The 24,888-nt window shown below is 30.7% G+C and overlaps 4 protein-coding genes across 6 annotated transcripts; all 4 read left to right on the forward strand.

Moving 5' to 3' along the window:
* Positions 1-165: 165 nt before the first annotated feature.
* Positions 166-1,185, forward strand: LOC130892893 (protein D2-like). The gene has a single exon (XM_057798580.1). The coding sequence runs from the start codon at positions 389-391 to the stop codon at positions 983-985; it is 597 nt and encodes a 198-aa protein (XP_057654563.1). The 5' UTR covers positions 166-388; the 3' UTR covers positions 986-1,185.
* LOC130892892 (probable pseudouridine-5'-phosphatase) lies at positions 1,182-6,586 on the forward strand. The gene is made up of 4 exons (XM_057798579.1): positions 1,182-2,034; positions 2,449-2,676; positions 3,616-3,839; positions 4,029-6,586. Exons 1-4 carry the CDS (start codon positions 1,980-1,982, stop codon positions 4,203-4,205), a joined length of 684 nt encoding a protein of 227 aa, XP_057654562.1. The 5' UTR covers positions 1,182-1,979; the 3' UTR covers positions 4,206-6,586.
* Positions 6,587-7,851: 1,265 nt separating this feature from the next.
* Positions 7,852-10,349, forward strand: LOC130892894 (UDP-glycosyltransferase UGT5-like). Of its 2 annotated transcripts, none has more exons than XM_057798581.1 (4): positions 7,852-8,829; positions 9,157-9,379; positions 9,660-9,882; positions 9,969-10,349. In XM_057798581.1, exons 1-4 carry the CDS (start codon positions 8,014-8,016, stop codon positions 10,231-10,233), a joined length of 1,527 nt encoding a protein of 508 aa, XP_057654564.1. In that variant the 5' UTR covers positions 7,852-8,013; the 3' UTR covers positions 10,234-10,349. The 2 variants fall into 2 exon arrangements, with proteins under 2 accessions (XP_057654564.1, XP_057654565.1); XM_057798582.1 differs by having other exon boundaries at positions 9,762-9,882.
* Positions 10,350-10,856: 507 nt separating this feature from the next.
* On the forward strand, positions 10,857-24,888 carry LOC130892517 (uncharacterized). Of its 2 annotated transcripts, none has more exons than XM_057797963.1 (21): positions 10,857-11,457; positions 12,629-12,946; positions 13,030-13,322; positions 13,896-14,311; positions 15,431-15,600; positions 15,661-15,711; positions 15,765-15,932; positions 16,299-16,446; positions 16,780-16,905; positions 17,010-17,166; positions 18,219-18,335; positions 18,392-18,482; positions 18,536-18,720; positions 19,072-19,295; positions 19,874-20,410; positions 21,114-21,335; positions 22,505-22,632; positions 23,174-23,396; positions 23,459-23,687; positions 23,760-24,110; positions 24,162-24,888. In XM_057797963.1, the coding sequence occupies exons 1-21, from the start codon at positions 11,061-11,063 to the stop codon at positions 24,768-24,770; spliced, it is 5,160 nt and encodes a 1,719-aa protein (XP_057653946.1). In that variant the 5' UTR covers positions 10,857-11,060; the 3' UTR covers positions 24,771-24,888. The 2 variants fall into 2 exon arrangements, with proteins under 2 accessions (XP_057653946.1, XP_057653947.1); XM_057797964.1 differs by having other exon boundaries at positions 10,864-11,457; positions 23,760-24,105.

Raw genomic sequence — 24,888 nt, forward strand, 5'->3', positions numbered from 1 at the left:
TCTACTATTCTACTTGTAGTGTTCTATCTATCAATTACACTGGGAGTACTATTTAACGAACGCGCCTATAGTGATATCTATCAATGTCATTAGTGGTTGGTTGCTCAAACTGAAACTATGATCGGATTAACCTGATCATGTTCTGAATCTTCAGAAACTGATCGAAGTGGGTATATACGATCAGCTGACAGTTATTTTTATTTGTTTTGTAATTTACAACTTTAAAAAATATTAATTATTGCTCCAATAATTAATTCTCGTGTAAGTAATAAGTTACCGAGGCTTGTGTTTTTATACTTTTTTGTACGAACGCGCTTAAAATAGTTCATACTTTACCAACAACGAAAATTTATTCTCCCTATAATTACGTCAATCACGTGATTTGGTCATGTTGTCATTATTGAGAAAACCGGCATTGTTGAGATATTTTTCAACGTTAACCAAAAATATGGAAAAGCATTGCGTCGTTCCAGATGTTGTCGATGTTGCACCTGAACAGGTAATTGAAGTTTCTTATCCGAGCGGTGTAAAAGTTGATCTTGGTAACGAATTAACTCCGACACAAGTTAAAGATGCACCTAATGTAAAATGGCCGGCTGATAAGGATGCTTTTTACACACTTTGTATGACCGATCCGGATGCCCCAAGTCGTAAAGAACCAACATTTCGTGAATGGCACCATTGGCTTGTTGGAAATATACCCGGAGGTGATGTGTCCAAGGGAGAAGTACTTAGCGATTACGTCGGCTCAGGTCCTCCACCAAAAACAGGACTTCACAGATATGTTTTCCTAGTTTATAAGCAATCTGGTAAGTTGAGTTTTGATGAAAAACGACTGACTAATACATCCGCGGATAATCGTGGGGGATTTTCAATTAGAAAATTTGCTAAAAAGTACAATCTCGGAGATCCTGTAGCCGCTAACTTTTATCAAGCTGAATATGATGATTACGTGCCTATTTTGTATAAACAATTGGGTGCTTAATTAATACGATCCAAGAAGTTTGGTTATGTATTGTGAATTATTAATTATAAGGGTAACAGTTGAAATAAATATTTCTGTTTGTGGTAAAAATAGTCTTATCATTTAATGATGCTTCCAAGTTTCAATTCTATGAATGTGAGCTTTTCAATATTTTAAATTGTATTGGTTACATGTTTAAATAAAAATACAGTTTTCAATAAGTTGTTTTATTAAAATTTCAGCAGTCTTATAATAAAAATTACCAAACTACGTAAATTATGAAATAGCACTTAACCTATTACCTGCAGACATCAAAGCTGATATTTTGTGAGTAAAAGTACTATATTTTGTTGTAAGGATTTTTACCTGACTTATTCTATACTCATAACCTCACAAAATTAAGGGATTAAACTAAGAACTTAGATGTCTTTTTAACTATAAGTAATTTAATTTATATTTAGACCATAACCAAGTATTATGGAAACTTTTGTACATACCTACATTTGAAAAGTAACATCTTATCAACAATACAAAATATTTATTGAACGTAATAAAAACTCAATAGATAAATCGAATTTTCGAGGGTATAAATTGATTTTCGTAACTAATTTTAATCAAATATTGACATTTCTAATTATAAATCTCTTAATAAATGAACACGTGTATTCAAAACTATACTGATTGGTAAACACGTGACATCAAGAATTGCGGTGATTGGTGTTTCCTTATTCCATCATGTTTGATATAAATGTCACTGAATTATAAAAATTATAAAACATGGTTTGATGTTAAAACGCGTATAAATTAATAAAATGAATATTTTACATCTTTATCTTCAATTAAATTTGTAGTTTATTGTTTTTCTATTCCCCAGTTTTTAAAAATTAATATACACGTGCACGCATGTGCTATGTAGAGGACAAGTGCAAGGTTAAGGAACATTGAAGATTATTTTTAAAGTGAATATCAGCAGCATATGTTTTAAATAAAAGGCACAAATAGCAGATTAAGAATTATGCAGTTTAAAAAAGTAACACATGTAATTTTCGACATGGATGGACTGTTACTCGGTAAGTATTCAATTTTCTTTATCAAATTAACGAATATTGTAACAAAAAAAAATGATTCATAAAAAAATTATGCAGAAATGACTATAGTAGTTTGTTGCTCTTGCAAAATGTATAGTTTTTAAAATAGCAAGAACTATATAAGATATTTAGATATTACATTCTTTATAAATAACTATTTTAATATGAATCTATTTACAGCACGATTTATATTAAAAGCTACAGGAAAAAAAAATATTTCCAATCTATATATGCTATTTTTAATCGTTAAATATTTGCACTTAAAGACTATGTTAACTAAATTTAAAAACTTTATATAAAATTATTGCTCATTAATGTCAGATAGTTTTCGTATGAATATTATTTCTTTTGGTGATGAAATAAGGTCTGGAAATGCTTATTATGAGACTGTTACAGAATCAGAATCGGTTTACGACAACATTATTGGTTGTATAGCCGATCAATACGGGAAAAGTTATACAGAAGATTGTAAATTGAAAGTATTGGGTACTCCCGAAGTGGACACTGCTAAAATAGTAGTTAGAGAATTAGGATTACCAATTACACCAGAAGAATTCCTTAAAGTGTATAAGAAAAAACAACAGGATGAACTAGCACATCCACCTCTATTACCAGGTGTAAAAGGTTTGTCTTAATACAGTATTTTTCAATATTTCAAATTATATATTTGAATATACATAATTTTCTTTATGTATATGGTTCTTTATAGACAATTATTATTAATATTATCTAATTTGAGTTCACATAAGAGTTTTTTTAAATCATATAATTATGTTTGATAATCAATTAAGGTATATCATTCACTTCCTATGTAAAATATGCTTATGTCTCTGTTTTAAAAGCATTCACCTATAAGGACACTTCGAGTAAGAGAACCCCTAGCTCCTAAGTTAACCCTTGCCCTCAAAACACTAATGAGTTCAAGGGATAAAGAGATAAGTTTGAGAAAACTGGGAGGTATATTGAGAATTGCGAAAAGTTTCCAAAAATACTTTCCGATTGTCTTCAATAAATGCCATGTGTGTCAGGAGAAGATTGCTTACTACGATAGCTAGAAAATGGATCCTTGTCTTACATTACGGAAGCTTTTAAACTCTGTTGGCAACTTTCCTAACGGCTGGAATGAGGCGTTAGTCCATCAAATACTTAAAGTAAATAATCTGGCTGAGTTGGAAGATTCGCCTCTTATAAACTTGTTGCCAATAGTCCCTCAAACGAGCAGAGCATTCTTTTTACATGAAAATAACCTTCCAGTGCATCAGTCAGGATTCCTTAGGGGGCACTGACAACATAATAAGAGCACTAAATAAGGATTCGTCTCCTTTGATTACTCCAAGACATTTGATGTGTCAGATCAGGATTTTCTTTGTGCAAAACTGTGATTTGATGAAATATCTTGTAAATGATTTTGGGTATTACTCAGAATGAAGAACTCCCAGCGAAATAGTATCTGGTGTGTATGATGTGTGTATATTGTATACTTGTCTGGTGGTTTCATCCTAATATGCACCAAAAAGTACTACACATTGTAATTGTGAGTAAAAACTCGATTAAATATTCTAGAGCTAGTGAAGCACCTTTATAAGAATGAAGTACCGATAGCGGTGGCAACGTCTTCTTCATTAGAAGCCATGCTACTTAAAACGAAAGATCATCAAGAAGTTTTCAAGTTGTTCAGTCACATAGTTTGTGGTAGCTCAGATCCTGACGTTAAAAATGGAAAACCAGCTCCGGATATATTTTTAGTTTGTGCTTCAAGATTTCCTGATAAACCCGATCCGTCTAATGTAAGTATTCTCTACTTTATATTTGATCGTTTCTAAATATTTCGCTCAAAAAAATTTGGAACACAGAACTTGGATGAGGGTAGACATTTTGAATTGAGTCTTCACAGTATCAGCTGACTTTCCGGTATACAAACGTTGTTATTGATCCAATTGAGGTTAGGTTTTTATTCCTCGATGTAATTTTTTCAGTGTCTGGTATTCGAAGATGCTCCGAATGGTGTGAGAGGTGCAGTATCTGCGGGTATGCAAGCCGTGATGGTACCGGCTCCTTACGTTCCAAAAGAACTGACCAAACAAGCTACCCAAGTCTTAAATTCATTAACTAGCTTCAGACCGGAATTGTTTGGTCTACCAGCTTATGACTAGTCAATTTTTTTTAAACACACGTTCTAAAGGACTTAAAAGTTCCTGCGGGTTAGATAATTTATTTAGGTGCCGCTTCTTAGTAATTTTTTTTTGCTAAAATGGTAATATGATTACAGGGTTATGGTTACTGATTTTTTTATTATTAAGCAAGACCCTGTTATCTAGTAGTGCAATTTTTTTCTGACATTTTAACGTTAATAAATCCTTTAAAAACCTAAACTATTCATCTTACACAGATTTTATATACTAGGTATTTGTTTTTGAGCAACATGTGTACTTATTTTTAGACGAAAATGGTAGATTTGGAAGTTGAACACAATTTATGGTCTTTCGAACCGTAAATGGAAGGCTCCAAGGACCAAAAAGTGTTTTTTAGGGTTTTAGTATAGTGGTAGTGAAAATATCACCAATATTTCTAGGTAGTACAGCCCAGTTGAATGCTGTTGATCTACTAAATGGAATTAAGTTATTTTTTTATTATAAAAAATTAGCTAAAAAGTGAATTATAGGGATATCTCCAAAAGTAATCTCTCTTACTGAAAATAACTTATTATTTATCAAAGCTCTGGGACTGTATGAAAGCTGTATTACACATATTTAGTGTAGAATTGCCAAAGGGGGGATACAATAGAATTTTTAGGTCGCTGAGCCCTTACATATCCTCTTCATCTCAATCTAAGTCTTCAAGTAATCGGGAAAAATGATTTTTTGCAATTCGATGAATTTTTTTTTGCTCTACATGAAAGAAAAAACTAAAAAAAGTATAGGAATTCAACAATTCACTTTGGGACTTTCTTTTTTGGCTTTCTCAATCAATATTGTATCTGATTAACTTTACTGCGAGTCCTTTCTGTTTTTGTTAATTTCTTTGGTTTATCTGTTTGCTTTGTTTTCAGAATATAGTTGGAGAAAGCCTATGACCGCTTTGTGTCATTCAAAACCTTTTTACCTCGATAAAATTTTAGGAGAAAAACATTTTTTTCCAAAAATGTCCTGACTACTACTGCACTTCTACATAGTCAATTTGTTTCCTATTGCTAAATATAAGAATATCACGTAAACAGATTCCAATATATTTTGCAATTTTACAAATTGAAAGAATTTTTATTGAAAATGTCACAATTGAAGCTGATAATTTTGTTCTACATATTAATATTCTTCTATTCTCTTACCTTTTCAAGCGTTTGTTCCTCTTGTGCCCCATATTTTCACTCTCATTTTTTGTCTACTTTTTCTCAGTGTATATTTTCTTCTTTCGATATTATTTCCTGCTTAAATCACTTTTAAGTGTGAAGGTTTTTATTCTTTTAACTCTCATTTTATTGTCCATTGTTTTCTCAGTGTCTATTTTTTTCTTTTGATATTATTTCCTGTTCACATAACTTTTTGTGTATATTTTCATTATTTCCTTACTCATTTTTTTGTCCACTTTCTTCTCATGATATATTTTCCGGGTTACATCACTTTTTTTGTCTGTTCTGTAACTATGTCCATAAAATCTCTATCTACGAGAACCTAATCAATATTTTCCAATAGTACCTGTTTCAGTTTCTATCACTGCCCGCTTATTTACTTCCCTATCGATTTTGTTTCAATTTATTTTCTTCATAAATTATTTTTTTCCGTTTCGTTATTATATAGTTGAAATTGAAATAAACCGATTGTTTTGCTACGTCTTATTTAAGGTTAAACAAAATGGTTCCATGTTTGTGCATAACTAGCTTTGTTAGCGGATCAATTTAGAATCGATACCGAATCGATGTAATATACGCATGCTTGATGAACTGAATCGATGTAGTCTGAATTTAAAACTAACGATTTTGAAAGTACGCATGCGATTTAACCCTAATTTCGCAATCAACGCCGATATAAACTTGTCGTTGCTGCCGTAAACCTAAAAATTTTGTTACTCTTTTTGACGTTTGTACTACTTTTTGTTTCGTGATATGTTTGTGGTTTGTTTGTAATCTGGTTTTATAGACGATATTATGGAGACGTCAAACAGTAACTTTTGCATTTCAATTTTGTAACAACAAACGGCACTTTTTTGTACATGTTCACTTTAACTATTTTATTTGTTGTACCTTCACTTCCAAGTCTGCTATTTTGTTTTATTTTCTCACAGTATTAAAATGATATAATTTCAATTTTAATAATTGAGGTTATAAATTCTATGACATTTCTAGTATTCAAAATATTAAATGACATTTTGTAGTATATTTATTAGTACCTCTGATGAAATTATATTTTTATATAGATATTTATTTATTTTTAATAATAATACCAAAGAGTTTAACAACGCTTCTCAGTATTATTTGTTGGATATTTATTTAAATTCAGTTATATGCAGAGTTTTAGAAAATAAATTTCTAAGAATTAAATCCTGTTTCATTTGTCAAATTACCACTCGACAGTAGAAAATTATATCTTATATTGTATTTCTGGACATGGGTTACGAGGGCTGTCGAGAAAATAGCAAAAAACAACAACATTTCTTACTTTACATACGAGCCTTTTGAATTAAACCATTTATTATTATTTATTGGTAACAATTGTGTATAACCTCTGGTAGATGAAGGGAATGAAAAAAAAATTATATATTTCGAAATGAATCAACATTACCACTGGTCGTATATAGATAGTCGGGTTAGTGAATGAAGGTAAATTAATACCAAGATGGCTGCGCCAATGCAAAAACAAAACTTTATTAATTTTTGAGCAACACTCGTATTGTAACACGTCAAAACAAAAGAAAAACAACTTTAAAAAGCAATCATGACGTGAAATACAGGAAAATACACTCGGAGAACAATCTCAAATCTTTATATTGAGAAAAATGAATATTTCTAACCTCAATTTACTATCAAATTTAATATTTACATTTTTTTTGCATAAAATGAAAAGAATTATTGCATAAATTATCCGTCCTCTTTATAATTTTAATGCTTTAATTGCAATTGATTAAAAATAGATTAATTATATAAGGTTGATTCAAGGATTTTCGATTTCTTCTAATAACTACAGGGATAAAAATATATTTTTGTTTTTCCTCGTAGTTTTCAATTCAATTTCAGAATGGAACTGTTTCCAGGAGAAAAAATATGATTGAAGCCAACAAATTATACAATCATTGATAAGAAACCTTATAATACAAGACACGAGGTGTGGTCTATATTTCATTTGAATTTAATTATCAAGAATACCAGAGGAAATAAAAGAAAAATTCGTTTTTTTGTTCTTAATGTCCTTCAAGACAAAAATAATCCCGAATTTCTATTAAACTCATCTATACAATTATCTATAAGAAACCTGATAATATATATATATATACGAGTGGTATTCAATAATGTTTCATTTGAATGTACTCAGTAATAATTCTGAAGGAAATAATGGAATAACATAGTTTTTGGTCTTGAAGATCCTTCGAAACAAAAATATCACTTATAACACAGTATATACAAGGTGGTTTAGAAAATTCTTATTTCTATATGGTTCTCTCTAATAAAAAGAGGTTAGAACGAATTTTTTGATAACCTATTGTAATTTTCTTATATTTTCAATCACAGTAAGAGATATAAAAGATTTTCAATATTATTTCATAGTATCCTATGGTTATTAACACATTTAATTGCAGTGTACCTTTAGAAACCTTTTCTCAGTGTAATAATCTATTGTGCTATCAACATCTAATCTGCACATATTAATATATGTATCAAATAGAAAAGTAATTCCAAGATAATAATTTATTAGTAAACATGTTTTTCCTTAATTCCTTCAGAATAAGTCGTGTTTTTATCGAGATTTAAAGATGTTGAAGATTATTCTAGTTATTACTGTCATTTATTTCACTTTTCAAACAAATGCTTCAAGAATTCTTGTTGTTATACCAACTCCATCGTACAGTCACCAATCTGCTCTTTGGCCGATATGGAAGGAACTTTCTTTAAGAGGTCACCAAGTAACCCTAGCCACTACGGACCCTATAAATGACCCGAAACTGGTAAATTTAACCGAAATTAACATGCACGATATGTACCATCACCAGGTGTTGATGGATTTACATACTCAAGTACCTACAGCAAACGTTTTGAAAATATTAGAGCTGATTTACCGGATTGGTGACGTTACTTTCGATTATCCTTTATCCACATTCCTTAAACCCCTCTTAAAAAATGAAAGTGTCTTTGATTTGGTGATAGTGGAAAATTTAGTACCGGAATACTTGGCATTTGCAGATCTATTCAATTGTCCTTCTGTTGTAATATCTCCTTTTGAAGTAAGTTCTACAGTTTACACCGCCTTAGGTAACCCTTTTAACCCTATAGCGTACCCAGAAATGGTTTTACCTTTCATAGGAGGACAATTGAGTTTTAGAGAAAGGATCACCAGTTTTCTTTTCAGCTATTTATTTTATGGTTACAAAATGTTGGCTGTGTCTAAAAGGAAAATACTCATGCAAAAATATTTTGGAAAAGAAGTACGTTCTGTTGAAAAACTATGGAACGATGTTGATTTATTGTTAATCAATACTAATCCTATTATTAACGATATAAGACCTCTAGGTCCTAATACAATTACATTTGGAGGAGCTAATCATGTTTTACCACCTCGACCTTTACCAAAGGTAATTATTAAATTTAATTATCTACACAAAATTCTTAGATGCGACATAATACATTTATTTTAATAACTATAGACAAAAAATAGATAATTTGAAAATATACATTTTTTGACTATTTTTAATGTTTGGTTTAAAAATTCCCATTGATATACTTAAGGTTTTCCCAATGACAATCCACTTGATTATTTTTCTTTGGGTTTTCCCATATTTATATCAACTTGGTTTCAAGCACATTTTTTTGAGTGGTTTGATAAGAAATATAAAAAATAATATTTAGATCATTTTTAACTATGTATAAACTTTATAATTTCACTCGATATCAAATTATAGGATTTGCAAGTTTATTTAGATAATGCCGAAGAAGGATGTATTTACTTCAGTTTAGGAACAAATGTAAAAAATTCTATGATGACAAACGAAAAAATTCATATAATCATTGATACTCTTAGCGAATTACCATATAAAATATTATGGAAATATGATGGTACCGATATAATTGATGTACCTGAAAATATTAAATTAATACCATGGGCGCCGCAACAGGATATACTAAGTAAGAAATACGACTTGTTATAAAATATCATACTAATAATCGAATCGTAACTAAAACACTTTATCACCACGCCGACAACAACACTAACATCTGTTGTTGTCGGCAATCTTCTTCTTTTTTCACTTCTCACTTTTGCTCTACTACCGGAGATAACGTTAACTGACAGACTCGGCCCGGCCACTTTTTTCATTCTTAATAAATGTCAATTAGGTTAGTTTTGGAATAAAATAATACGATTAGTACTGCACATATTAAATACGGGATATTTTGAATATTTTAGGGCACCCGAATGTAAAGCTCTTTATTACCCAAGGAGGAATGCAATCTCTAGAAGAATCAGTTATAAATCATAAACCTATGGTTATGTTGCCTATGTTCGCAGATCAAGCAGCCAATGCAAGGAGAATGGAACATAGAGGTGTTTCAAAAACCGTACCGCACAAGCCGTTACCAAGAAAAGAAGAATTTAAAAGTATCGTTTTAGAGGTTATTCAAAATCCAAAGTGAGTTGGAAAAACACGACAATGCAAAACAATTACAAAGTACCGACATCCAAAATCAATTATTTTCACTATTCATTTATTTTCAGATATAAAGAAAATATTATAAAAATGGCCATTTTTCTGTTAGATCAACCTGAAACTGGTACAGAGAAAGCAGTACTTTGGTTAGAACATATACTTAGACATAACGGAGGAAAACATTTAAGAAATCCATCGTTAAATATGTCTATTTACGAATTCTACTACTTAGATGTTATAGCTACCATTACTTTGATAAATTTTGCGTTTTATAAAATAATTTCATACTCATTGAAATTATTTATCAAACAAAATAAATCAAAAAAATTATAATATTGAAAAACATTGATTATTCATATATCTCAAATGTTATTATTTCATTTGCCATTCCGTATATATCTAAAATTTAATATTGTAATAAATAATAAAATAAATATGAAAACACAGGTCTTATGTTGTTTTTGTTTTTTCCCGCTCAAATCACAGAATATATTACAAGATATTGAAAATTACAAGTTATTGACGCATTTTATAAAGGGTACGTTCCATTTAACGCCAATGAGATCAATTCGAGTAACGGCAGCCATATTATCATGGTGGATTTCATTTACGTATAGAGAATTGATCGAATGCAACTTAGAAATATTAGCAGTTGCGGCCGCCATTTTCAAGATTTGAAATAAGCGCTAAATCCAACAAGGTTCATTTCGTCTCTTCTCTTCAAATTTGTCGTTTCGAGGAAATGTATGACGTCATTTGAAGGAACATTTTGAGCTTTTGGACTGCTCAGAGGAAAGCTCTTACATGTTAGCACAAAATACATTCTTACAGTACCTAATATGACTTTTAAATTATGTACCTCTATATATTTTTAATTTATTAAATTATATTTATATTTTCTAAATAGTAAGATTCGAACATAGCGCCATAAAACTATTTGTGTTAGTTCTGTGAATGACGTTTGATTTGAAGATTGAAATAATAATTAATACAATACTCTTAGTTGATTATCTTTGGGTAATGAGAAGGGTCCATTTTACGTTCGTAATGGTTTTTAACAATTATACATTGTAACGATTAGAATCAAAATAGTGTTAATTGTTTACGTACAGAAAAGTGGATTTTGATTTCGAATGATTTGAATATTTACATTAAACAAAATGTACAATTTAGAATTGAACCAACCCGGTTCCAGTCGACAGGCTTACAATTATAGTTTTTATAGTGATCATTTCACTAGAAATACAGCAGCTGATAGAGTTCGTGAAAGTAATAGAGGAACCCGTCATAATACACAAAATATACAACATAATCCCAATTTGATGAATTATTCTCATCTTCAATGGCATCCCCAAAATATGATTCCTCCAACAAACATCCAGAATCACCAGAAGGATAGAAAATATAATAAACGACACCCTCATCAAAACTGGAAAAACAAAACCTACAACTTAAATTCCAACAGTGATCAAAAAAATGACACGTTAATAAAATCTGGAGACATTGATTATAAAATTTATAAATGTCCAAATTGCTCTTTACAGTTTGATTTCATTAGTAAGTATAATTTTACTAATGTTCTTATGTACACTAAGACTAAAGCTCAAAACTCTGGCCATTGCCATTTATATATGCATTTTAACAATATAAATTAAATTCTTCATTTTATGTCTATTTTGATAGAAAATTAGTTTAAAATAATAGGTAAAATTGACGTTTTGACTTATTACAAAATATTTTGTATTAAAAAAAACTAAAATCAAAACAATTCAAATAATTATAAATTTTCTTGAACTTTTTACTTATTAAAATACCTCGTGACACTGTTTACATAGGGCAAACATCTCAATATTTAGAAAATAGAATAAAAGGCAACCAAGACCATGAAAAATTTCATTAACAAAACATGAAATATTAGAAAAACATACTCTCAATTGTAAAGATTCAAAAATTTGTAAATTGATGTTTATATTTTATTTGTGATAGAAAATACCTTAGAAAAAAGTCCCATCAGCCACAGAATTTTTAAAGAATTCTAACTGAATATTAATTTTAATATTCTTGATGAAATTTACCAATAAATTTAAAGTGTGACAGTTATCTATGTTTAATAGGTGATTGAGGTTTAAAGATGACTGTCATAAATTGTTTTGATAATGTAATTGTTGCATCCAAGGAAAATGTAATTGAGATCATTGTGAGAATTATGATAGCAGGTACAGACTGATGATTCTATGAAACTCAGCTTTGCAAGATGGACAGGAATCTTCTTCATTCTAAATATACTAGTTCAATAAAATTTTGGAGTTGTGTACTTGAAAATGTACTTTGGAGGTGAGGGTTCTGTAGGTAAATTTGAAAATAGATGTTATTTGAGGATTGTGCGGGGTTATCAGGGTGTTTCTGCCAGGAGATGTACATATAAGTTATTTTATTAAGAACTGAATTTTTTGCTAAACTAAATATGTCCTTTAAACCAAATAAATGTCATATTCAAACTTAATAATATAGTTTAGAGGTCACATAAGATAGGACATTTAATTATTTCGAGATGACTCTCTTTTTAGCATACAATGCTGACATAGAGTCAGATAAAATCTCATACCCTTAGATATTCATGTTGAAGATGATCTATTATTAATATAATTACACATATTATCAATGTTAAGTCATATTTTGATACAGAACGAAATATTTTTGACTCAAAATATATAAAGTCATTTTTTAGATCGAAATAACTTTTTTGTTGGAAAAGTTCCTTTGATTTTGGACTGCAAACATACCGTGTGTCAAGATTGTATACAAAAAATAGCTAAGGATAACGCAGTTCTCTGTCCAATTTGTAAAAATCCTTCTGTGTTACCACCTAGATATTCCCCAGAAAATTTACAGGACTTTTTTTCTCCGAATTTCTTCCTTATTGGTTATATCATGTGGTGCAAAACGCAAAGAGCCAATCCTCATTTTATGTCATTGGTTCCTGTTCAAAATAGAAGGTCAATATCTCCAATATCTTGTCCAACACCCGAAAAGCAACATACAGGTGGTAAGTTGAACAATTCAATTCTATTTTTATTACAGAAAAAACAAGCTACAGGTAAACCGATACGTGTGGATCAATTTTTTTAGAAACTTGCTGTTTTTTATCCTGCAATAAAAAAGCGACTCTTAAATGCCAAGATTGCAGCGACGTTTATTGCCCTGATTGTTGCACCGCTGTGCATAAAAGCGCTAAATCTTTATGGTCCCATAAACAGATTTCTCTCAAAGATGATAACAAGAAACCAAAGTCACAATTAGAATTCTGTTCAGAACATGAGTTAGATGTCGATTTCTATTGTACCATTTGTAATATTGAAGTATGCTGTTATTGTTTTATCGAAAAACATGAAGGACACACGAAAGAAAATTTGGCAAAATTGGTGAGTAGTATTATTATCACTTATCATCAGAAGATTGAGTATTTTTTGTGTAATATATAGTTAATTTAGTTTAAAAATTGAAACTTATGACAAATAGAGATAAAGCTCTTAAGAATACTTGTTGTGGATCATTAGATTCAGAATAATTTCTAAAAAATACATTGAAACTATTAATTACATTATGAAAACTGAATAACCTGCAAGATCCAGTTCGATTTGGTGCTCGGTCAATCAGACAACAAAAGCAACGACGAGGTGGACTCATCGAAGGGCCCAGAACCTATAAAATCAAACACATAATAAAATTGAGGTTAGGTTATTGTTTTGGGAGTAAATCAATTCCAAAACAAAATATAATGTCCCAAATATCTTCTATCCCAAACAATATTTGTGCTGCTTTTTAGGGAAATTAGTTAAAAATACAAAATAGATTTATTTAGTAAGATTATGGTTCTTTTTATTCATTTTTAAATAATTTTTTTTCTCAAATATCCATTTTTTTACCCTTTTCCTTGCTTGGAATTTCCATTTATGAATATATTTACAGCTGATTTGCTACTAACTTGTTTTTAGGATGAAGTTGAAATTGAAGAATTCAAATTGAATAGAGAAAAGGCGAAGAAAACGTTGAAGCAGCTACTTATAACACAAAAGCGATTAAGAGATATGCGTACATGCAATACAGCGAATATACGAAAAAGAATTTCCAATTACTTCGTTAACCTCCACTCCAAGTTACAATGTATCGAGAAACAGTTGAAAAAGGAGATAAGCAATTACGAAAAAGAAGGTTGTTCATTAACGAACGTGAACGATTTGAACGGTACAGTTCAGAATTACGTTAACGAATTGAAGACCATCTGCTCTGCTTGCGATGCTGCCGAAGTGAAAAAAATGAATTTGAAACAAATCGCTCTCGATCTTAAAAAGGTCCAGGATATTCCTTGTTATTTGATATCAGAGGATGCGAAAGAATTGGAACAATTGACGTAAGTATCGGTATTTAGGAATAAAGAACTAAATAATATGAATTAAAACGAAATTTCAAAATCGTTTGATCTGAAATTATCTACTCATCATCGAAAACAACGTGGAAACTAACACTATCACATCTAACAGTCATTATTACATCAAATTGTTTACTAATTCTCCTTCTAGATACTCCTTTATATACACTATCTCATTTTCTAGAATTTTCGATTTACTGGAAATCTCTAATTTACAGTAAAGTAGTAAACAGTAAGTCAGTGAGGTAACTATGTCACAAAAAATTAGTCGCCACGTTAAAATGAGGTAATTAGGGCGCATTCGCTAAACTTAGGCATCGTTTATCATAATCGAAAGGACCAGCTTCACGTTTTACGTCAATGGACTACTTTGGAAATCTACCAATTAGTTTATTATAGTAATTATTGTGGGACTGTGGCAATCAAACACCAGAGTGTACTCTGCTTTTGTAGTTATTTATAATTGATGAAATTTCATAATCCATAGAATGACCTTCATAGAAAACACGTTCTGCCGAAGAACATCTGACAGGATATAATTTGCTGTCATTATTGTGAGAGGTTAGTGAGTGACCAATGTATTTTTTATCACAATTTAAACAGGGAATTTCATAAACTATGTTAATCAATTCATTAGTTGGTGTTCTATCTTTTATTTTAGTAAAAATAGATTGGATTTTAGTGATTTGACTGTACGCTATCTCGATATTATGTTAAATAATTTCGGAAAATTTAAGGGTAACTGATTTTATATTTAGTAAGGGTGTATAAGATAAGGGTAAGATAGAATTATTATTCCTCTGTCGTTTGGTGACAAATTTATTTCCTACTTTTTTTCATTAAAATAATTTTAGCGCTATGTGGGTGATATTAATGATAATTGATATATCTTCCAGTCATTATGTTATATTTCGACCATTATTTCAATCCCTACATATTAATAATCGTACACTTTGGTGTTTGATTGCCATAATCCCAAAATAATAACATTTATATGTATATTATAGGTTTGAGGTTCGATGAATACGTAGTACATATTAAAAAGAGTACACTTTGGTGTTTTATTGCCACAATCCCACGATATTAACATTTATATTATAGGTTTGAGGTTCAACCTGTTATCGACAATTTGGAAGAAATGTTTACTTTAAAGAAAAATGACAACGGTACGTTCAGATTGGTATCTGGAGAGGACCTTCCGTCTGATTATGAAAAGGACGCCAATGATTTGTACTACGACACTGATGTGGAAAGCTGCATAAGTTCATTAAGTAATAATTAATTTTTTGTTCCATTTTTACATGTATGTATAAGTTTTTTAAAATTTTTAGATAAGACTGTACTATCCGATGAATCCAAACCTAAACAAGCTTTCAAAACGGGTAAACATCAATTTTTATTTATTTATTTGTTTTTTATTGGAATTTGTCGACAGGGCGTCAAGTTACATTGGAAAACGAAATGGTTGAAGTAACACATATAGAAAGTTTGGAATGTTTCTATGTGCAGTTGAAAAAAATTCAATATCAGTTTGCGCAAATGAATTCTGATATTAATAATTACATCAAATTTGGGGCGCCGATGGTTGAACACCCACAGTTAAGTAAGAGTGGATTATTTTATTCTCTATTAATCGATTTTTTGCTACATATTCGGACGTTTTGCTTTTATTTAAATTTTTGTAAGGTGAGTTGGTCCTTCGAGTTTGATGATAACAGACGATTCCCTATTATATACATTTTATTGAGGTTAGTTGGTCCTTCGAGCCGGATGATAACAGACGACTTATAAATTCATAAATATTTTTATTTTCTTGGAAGTTATTTTTAATATATTGTATACATTTTAATAAATTTAAAGCATTACTTGATTTTTCGGTTTATTTTTGTTAAATATTATTGAATTAAATAACTATTTTTCATCGATAAAAACCTCTAGGAAATATATTAATACTTTTCTGTTATTTTAGATGAACTATATTTAGTTTCGTATCAATCACGAAACGAAAAAATTTGGTGCCGAGGTAGAATTACTGAAATTAAAAATGGCGAAATGGAACCAATGTATGAAGTATTTTTCATCGATTACGGAAGTTCTCAAACAGTTGATGTATCTAAGTGAGTACAGTATCCACCTCATTCAATAAGTACACGTTAGTTTAGCGTTTTCGAGGTCATAACAACTGTCACTTGATGTTATCAAGCACACTGAGGATTGGATCCACTTTCTGATTAGGTCAGGTTTAATTTATTTTAGGTTATGTCATCATAACCAGCTGATCACTAGGAAAATCCACTTCAAAAGGCTAAACCGGATGTAAACCGATCTAATTATTAGTAAAACGGAAGTAGTAGTCGATAAATGGATTCTGCGACATCGAAAACGCTAAACTAACGTGTTTTTATAATTGAGAGGAAGTGCCATTTCCGCTTATTTTTGATTATTTACAGAATTAGACAAATTACACCTGATATATCTCGCAAAAAAGCATTTGCCATTCAGTGTACCCTGTCTAATCCATCTGTATCTAGCTGGAATAAAAACGCGCACGTTTATATGGCAAGAATAATAAACGGGTAAGTTTTCGTACGAATTTTTGAATTTATTCTATAAATATTCATGTTTTCCATGTTTATGGCAATTTTATTAGATTTTTTATTAACAATATTCATTTTTGAAGGAAGCAAGTGAGTATGTTAGTCAAAAAAGTCCATAGTGGTGTTCACGTAGTCGATCTCATGGTAACTTCATCTGACAGAGGACAAACGTCCATTATAGACATTTTAAGTCATATGTGCAGCAATGTCAGCGACACTGACACCCCAACCTCTCAAAAGGTGAGAAATATATAATGATAAGTTTTTTGTTTGGCCTTTAGAACATTTTCTAAATCATTTTGTGATTAAATTTTGTCGTTTGTCAATACTCAATTGTCATTTGTCATTAATTAGTTGCCATTTGTCATTGGTTATTAATTGTCATTTGTCAATTGTCACTTTAATTAACTTACACATTATGGCGTATGTTGTGGATGCATTTGAAAATAGTGGTTTGAAATAGAGATTTTTTGGTGGGTTGGAAGGAATTGTGATTACCTTGTCATTGTCGTTTATAGTTAATTATTGTCATATGTCAACTGTCAGTTTAATTAATCTATGCATAACAAGGTATGGGATGAATTTTAAATACTGGTTTTTCCAAAAGATTTATAGAAATCAATTATAGTTTGAACTTGTTTTTTGCCTTTTGCCAGTACTAAATTGTCAGTTGTCATTTTTCATTAATTGCATGTCATTTGTCATTTTTTTTATCCCCATTGTCAGTTGTTATTTGTTATTAATTAATTGACATTTTTCATTTATGACATGTTATTTGTCATTAATCAGTTGGTAATAAGTAGATGCCATTTATTGTCATCTGTCATTAATTAGTTGTCAACTGTCAGTTTAATTAACCTACACATGGTGTTTTTCAGTCCTGTGGATACATAGTGGAAAATAGTGTTTTATTGTACTTAGAACATGTTTTAAAAAATATTTTTAAATATATAAAAAGTATTGGAATTACCTTGTTATTTGTTTTCTCCCCATCCTACACATGATAACATACAAAATATTTAGGTCTGTGGATTAATTTGAAAATACTGAATATATATTCAATTTTGTATGTTTTGGTCGTTTGTCAATACTCAATTGTAAGTTGTCAGTAATTACTTGTCATTTTTCATTAGTCAGTTGTCAATAATGAGGTGTCATTTGTCATTTCCGACATACGGAGTATATAGTTCTATGGATAGATTTTGAAAAAATGCTTTTTCACAACGATTACAATATTTTGAATATCAATAATATATTATACTTGAGAAATTAATCATTTTCAAATTTTCCAGACGTCCTTTAACCGTGGATATAAAATTTTCGCCAATAGTACGGAATTTCGTAAATTTCAACAAGAGAAAATAATCATCGTAAACGTTATAGATCCTCATCATATATTTGTACACATTGTAAGTATCGCATAGTAAATTTAAAGGTGTACGAATTTTTATAAAAATTTTCGCAGGCTTCGCATTCGGAATCTCTAAAAAAAATGAACAACTACCTTAGACAAACCTATAGGAATTCGAAGAAAAACAATTGCATCCCCATAGAAGGTATGTTACATATTTATCGAGAAAAATCTGCTATTAAATTTTTTGTTTTTCAGGAACATACGTGATAGTCGAATACAAAGATAGTATCAGGGGTAATTGGCACAGAGGACTCGTCAACAAAATAGATGTCACCACTGAAAAATGTCACGTTTTACTGATCGATTGGGGTTTAAACGTTACAGTCGATTGGTCGAACATACGGATGATGCAAGAAGATTTTACAAGATTGGAAAGTCAGGTGACTACCTTGTCAGTTGTCTTTTGTCATTATCATAACTGATTTTTCATTTATTAGTTGTCATTTGTCATTTATTAATTGTCGTTTGTCATTCATTCATTTATTAGTTGTCATTTGTCATTTATTAATTGTCGTTTGTCATTAAGTCATTTATTAGTTGTAATTTGTCATGTGCCATCAATTAGTTGCCATTTGTCATTCATTAATTGTCGTTTGTCATTAATTCATTTATTAGTTGTCATTTCCCATCAATTAGTTGTCATTTGTCATTCATTAATTGTCATTTGTCAGGTGAATATTATTGCTTTTGATTTTAATTACTCTTTTTTGTAATTGTAACAATTTTTTTAGGCTATATTAGTGAAGTTAGCGCACGTTGAACCGCTAGATACGACATGGGTAGATACAGCTACAATTTTCATTCAAAAATATTTTAGATCGCAGGAAATTATGAAAATGATCGTACACGAAATTGATCCTCTCGAGATTGCTTTGTTTGAAATTGTCGGTGACGTAGATATATGTATAAATACGCAACTTGTATTGGAACATTTCGCAGTATCAACGGGAAAAATGTTAGTAATAACAATTTATACAACCAATAGTTCGGATAGTATCGATTTATAGATCTAGCAGAATTAAAATTAGGTTTCGATGCCTTTAATATAAAATTTATTTTGGATAAACGAGTGTTGTGCAAAAAATAAAGTTTCCAATGAGCTACAACCTCGAAGGAAGGTGCTAAATCCGGCAACAGTGTTATGTGTTTAGTCTTGGCTTGGCGGCCGTCTGGAATGGAAAACAGCCACCCGAGGAGATTAATCGACAACTGAACGAGGTTTATGCAAAATTGCACACAAGTTCACGACGAAGAACAGCGAGGAAGACCGAAGAAGATCGATGGCTCAATGTCCTTGAACTTATTGAACGGAATCGTCGAGTCCCCCGGATGGGTAATGGTGTCCCTATACAGTCAAGATGGATAATCAATAATCTGGTGGCGTTAATATCAACATTGTGATCATTAATAGACTTTGTAGGGGTGAATCTTCTTTCCAAATACCTCTTATACTCATTGAAATATGAAATAGTTGTTGAAATTAGAAAATAAATTTTATTTTCATGTGCGGTGCTAATTTTTTTATATTTATAGATCTCAAACGTTAGAATGGCCGAGGAATGATGCCAAAACGAAGCCTTTCCTCGAAGACGACAGTCTCTTGGATGCTCTCTTGAAACGTTTCGATAAATCCATCAACGATTCAGATAACGAGGACGATACCAACGTTGTAAAACAAAAAATCGAAGTTATAGAATTCGTCGATCCCAGTTTGATATACATAAAGTTTTGCAAGAACGAACAAATAGAAATGAATTTAAACAAAGAGTTACAAATTCATTACAGTAAAGAACGTACGACTAAGGACTCTTGGGACGTTGGAGAATTTTGTATCGTCCTATATAACTTCAGTTATGTCAGAGGGAAAATCTTGGAAAAAATTAATAACAACAAATATAGGGTAAACGTTTATGATAAAGCTGCTAATGTGGAAGTTTCTCTAAATAAAATATTCGAATTTGATAAATATTTTAGTAAATTTCCCAACGTGGCTTATAAGGCGCATTTGGCTAATATTAGACCCGCAGGAGGGGACAAATGGAGTTTATCTTCTATCGAAGCTTTAGAAAGGTAAATTAGTAATATAAAAAAAAAATATTTGGATACTTTATAACGTTTACTATATTTTATTTATACTGAAGACCACTAAAACAACACTTACAATTAAATTGTCTGGTCCTTTGAGCCGGATATGAACCGGGGAAGAATCGAAGGACCAATTAATGTAATGTAGTGGTGGAAGTTCTAATTTATGTTTTATTCAATTATTTGATGAAAGATAGAGGCAAGGAAACCATCGAATAACTAAAAAACAAAAAAAAATTGTCAATTATAAAATGAATTGATTAGAGAAATAAAGAAAAACCAACCTAATCATATTCTTATTGAGTTGTACATACATTTTCATGTGTTTAGATGTTGATTAAATTCCCAAATCAATTTATTTCGGTGAATAACTCAAAAATAAAAATAATTGGAAGAAAGTTTGTCAATTATGGATTAAATCACTTAGAGAGATGAAGAAAAATTAACTTAATCATGTTTTTATTAAGCTCCAGCTCAATTTTCTTATGACAGGATGTTGATTACTTTCCCTAATTAATTTAACTTGCTGAATAACAACAAAATGTTGTTAATTGTATTATATTAATCATGGATGGTTGAGTGGACGTAACCTTATCATGGTAAAAATTTATGTATCTCCACCGATTATGGAAAAACAAGTTTTCGAACAATAGTAGTGACATGTTAACTATATTTGTATCCTTTTTAGATTGTTTGAGAAGTACGAGATATTCGGTACCAGAGTAGAAGGTGATACTACTGGAAAATCAATACCGATGCAAATGTGGTACGCACACGTCAAAATGGGTGGCGCTTTAGAAGCTTCCAAAACAAAATTTATTTCATTAAATCAGTTGCTTATTAAACTTGGATTCGCTTACAAATTACATAGTACAAGAAGTTCACCGAATAACACTGAAATTTCAATTAGGTATACGAATAAAATATTCATAATTTTTTTAAATGAACAAAACTTATCAAAATTTGTCATAATGAGGGAAAATCTAGTTAAAACGATAATTTTTTGATTAAATATTAGTTTTCTTGATGTAGTGGTTTAAATATTAGTCTGCAAAACAAGACGACCTTCAAAAAGGGCGTTGAAATGTAGGTCTCTTTTATCTATGTTTATAATTAGAATGATTACAAAGAAATTGGTGTAGTACAACCAGGTCAAAGTCAAATTATAATAAAATAATCATCAAATTTAATATAGGCCTGAAAAAGACATGAAAACTGTCAAAAATATTGGATCAGGACATCTGAACCCTATTAGATGTCCTTATATAGGTTGTGCTAATAAGAAGAAGAAACTACAGATTGTATTAACAAACATTTCTCAGTATAAGGCATAGGAGATCCATTGGGCAGAAAATATTTGAATAATTCAGTCTTTTAGCTAATAGACTATAAGAAGAATAAAGACCACAATGGATTTCGAAAGGTAACAGTGGAATGGATCGCTCTAAATCTAAATCTGTTGAGCATATAATACCTCAAAGTGGTAATATTATGGGTCAATAAAAATATTATGGATACAAGGAGCTGGATTGGGCATTTTTAGACTAGAATAGATTTCAAAAGGTCGTAGTAGAATAGGTTACAAGTTATCTCTATGAAATCTATGTATCTGTCAATTGGAGAGCACAATACGGTTAGAAGTAGCAAGATGGATACAGATCAATTCGAAATGGTAATCAATTACCATCAATCATGGATCAATATGGGTCGAAATGCACCTTTCTGTTATATAGATGGTTCTAAGTTAGCTTAAGGAGCTGAGTTGGATAGGAATGGTAGAATGTGGTAATTGCAAATTCTACGAGCATGAAAAAAGTATCTACTCTGGTACTGGAGTAGTACTTTTAGAAGAAAAATAGCTTCATTGGGAATAGTTTCTGTGTTATGGAGGCAGAACAATGAGACTCGAGAGTTATGCTCTTGGGAATATGTGAAGAGCGACTAATAAGGCAAAAAAATTCCCCAAACAATCCACGGTTAAAAGAAATTACCGTGCTCTTCTACGGAGAGTCGTTTACTTATTCATTATTTTTTTTTTCGTAATTTTTCATATGATTTGATGGTTATTTGAAATTCTAGATCGACTAAATCCAGCGACAGTCCTTTGTTGTGTGCTATTAAAAAAACAGCAGGCCTCGATTCTTCATCCGATGCTTGTTCAGATCAAGATTCTATCGTAGAAGAAACTAAAAGTGAAGATGCACCAGGTAATTGTTCTATAAAAAAATCATATCTTTGCACTTATTTCTAAAACAAACAATTCAATTATTAGATGTTCCAATTAATGTGAATTTTCTCCTATTTTCAGAAAATTCAATTTTTTTTAACTTCGGGAACAATTTCATGGGAAGTTTCACAAAATTTTGATTCATTACTCTATGTGCGATGTACTTAAAAAGTTTATAAAGTGAAATTTCGTATTATTGAAAGTTGAATCATCTCCTTGTTATATTTCTTCTCTAAATATACTGTTACTGAGGTTATTTTGGTTCCCAACCCTGTTCTAAGCTCCCCTATTAACAGTCCCCCTCAATTTCTTCATGAATATGTTCTTCCCATATACTTCAGATCATTCGATGTCTGTGCAATCGTATAGACAAGGCCCAATCTATATAAAAAAAAGAAGAATAACCTTGTTACAGTTATCAATTTTTTGTATACAGCCATTTTAAATACATACACTTTTTTTCTATTAATAATCTGAATTAGTTGTGTCTCAGTATGAGTTACTGGTGTTGTGTTTTTTAGATTCAAAGTCTATAGAACAACAAAAAGAAAAAGAACCGATAAAAAGTTTTAAATCTTTGACTGATTGGAACGAATTGATGGAGGAAGAAGAAAAGTTGAAGAAGTGTGAAAATGACGTAGAAGAAGCAGAAATCGAAGATTGGATAGAACCTTTTTCTATAAAAGAAACGGAATTTTATGCTTGGATCACTTGCGCCGAAACCGGAGGAATTTTATATTTAAGGTAACCATGTAATTGATATATACCGACATATATATTTATTTAGACTATTATATTTTTCTCAGGGAGGAGAAGTTACAAAATGTTTATAAAGAAATGGAGCAGAATATCAAAGAATATTTTGATAAGGAACCTCCTTCGCCTCCCGATGACGATTGGCAACCGGGCCATTTATGTACCATAAATTATAACGACTTTTATTATAGGGGAAAAGTTTATAAAGTGAACAATCCTGATGATATCACGGTTGTGATGATCGATTTCGGTAGTGATCATAAACTTTCCTCCAAAAATGTGAGTATTATCTATTTAGTTTATTGTTTTTCGCTGCTTTAAAATGTTTTATTAATTCTAATTAATTTTCAGTTGATACGTAAAATTCTGTACCCGCAAATACCGGCGTTTGCTTCAAAAATAAAACTGCATAAAATATACCCAAAGTCCGGAGCATGGTTAGATTCCGATTACCAAACTCTCTTGGACATAGTATCCGAATACAGTAAAATAATCATAAAGAGTTCCTTAGAAGACGAAATACCATCAGCAGAAGTTTTTACAGATAAAGGAGTTAACGTTAATCAATATTTAGTACATACTTGCCCGAATTTAAGAAGAAGCGAACCTAAATTAGTCGATGGATCTGATAGCGACAGTGTTATAGAAGAAGAAGTTATAATCGAAGACGAACAAATCGTCGATGATGAAGAATCCGGTTTGGTAACTATTTCTTAACAGTATACTAAAAATCAAATTACATTTTTTTTTCAGATCCATATTGGTTTTATAATTGATACCACTAAATATACCTACAAGGTGTTACCATTATCCAACGAAGATTCAAACGAAAAAATCGCCGTTTCTATAATGTCTGTATTGGATTACAACAAAATTGCACTGAAAGAAACCGCAACTATAACCGACGAATTTTTCGAATTGGGCGAGAAAATGCAAAAAACCATCGAGTATCAACCAGTGATAGAAAATCTGGAGAACGGTATGCCTTGCGCTTGCCAATTCTCGGAAGACATGATTTGGTACAGGGCGCAAATATACAACATGGACGGCTTGGATTGCGGTTACGTTTTTGTATTTTTCGTCGATTTCGGTAACGTGGAATCAGTACCGGTGACGGATATTAAAATGATGCGACCGGAATGGTTCGATTTACCGGTTTCTTGTCATATTGCTAACGTGAATATCGAATTGGTTTCGGATAAAAATATTCAACATGTTACTCAGTTTATGAAAAAGCTCTATGGTAAAAATAAGCTTGCTAATATTGTTTCTAAGGCACCGCTTTCTATCGATTTGTTCGATTTGGACGGTGAAATTTATTATAAATCCTTACTGGAAAAGGGTTTAATCAAAATGAAATAGTTCATTTAAACCACTTTATTAGTGGAATTTATTATTGTTTTTACATTTTTGTAGAATTATTTTTTTTTTATTATTTCATCAATTAATATTGTTTAAAAATAAATCTGTAGCAATTCAA

This window comes from Diorhabda carinulata, chromosome 4 (genome assembly GCF_026250575.1).
Source record: "Diorhabda carinulata isolate Delta chromosome 4, icDioCari1.1, whole genome shotgun sequence".
NCBI classification, from domain to species: domain Eukaryota; kingdom Metazoa; phylum Arthropoda; class Insecta; order Coleoptera; family Chrysomelidae; genus Diorhabda; species Diorhabda carinulata.

Bases quoted from the DNA above. Each gene is read 5' to 3' on its own strand.
- LOC130892894 (XM_057798581.1), top strand. From the start codon at position 8,014: ATGTTGAAGATTATTCTAGTTATTACTGTCATTTATTTCACTTTTCAA. The intron at 9,380-9,659 runs GTAAGAAATACG...TGAATATTTTAG, and splicing joins GCCGCAACAGGATATACTAA to GGCACCCGAATGTAAAGCTC. The intron at 9,883-9,968 runs GTGAGTTGGAAA...ATTTATTTTCAG, and splicing joins GAGGTTATTCAAAATCCAAA to ATATAAAGAAAATATTATAA.
- LOC130892893 (XM_057798580.1), top strand. From the start codon at position 389: ATGTTGTCATTATTGAGAAAACCGGCATTGTTGAGATATTTTTCAACG.
- LOC130892517 (XM_057797963.1), top strand. From the start codon at position 11,061: ATGTACAATTTAGAATTGAACCAACCCGGTTCCAGTCGACAGGCTTAC. The intron at 21,336-22,504 runs GTATACGAATAA...TTGAAATTCTAG, and splicing joins AACACTGAAATTTCAATTAG to ATCGACTAAATCCAGCGACA. The intron at 24,111-24,161 runs GTAACTATTTCT...TTTTTTTTTCAG, and splicing joins ATGATGAAGAATCCGGTTTG to ATCCATATTGGTTTTATAAT.
- LOC130892892 (XM_057798579.1), top strand. From the start codon at position 1,980: ATGCAGTTTAAAAAAGTAACACATGTAATTTTCGACATGGATGGACTG. The intron at 2,035-2,448 runs GTAAGTATTCAA...AGACTGTTACAG, and splicing joins CATGGATGGACTGTTACTCG to AATCAGAATCGGTTTACGAC. The intron at 3,840-4,028 runs GTAAGTATTCTC...TAATTTTTTCAG, and splicing joins ATAAACCCGATCCGTCTAAT to TGTCTGGTATTCGAAGATGC.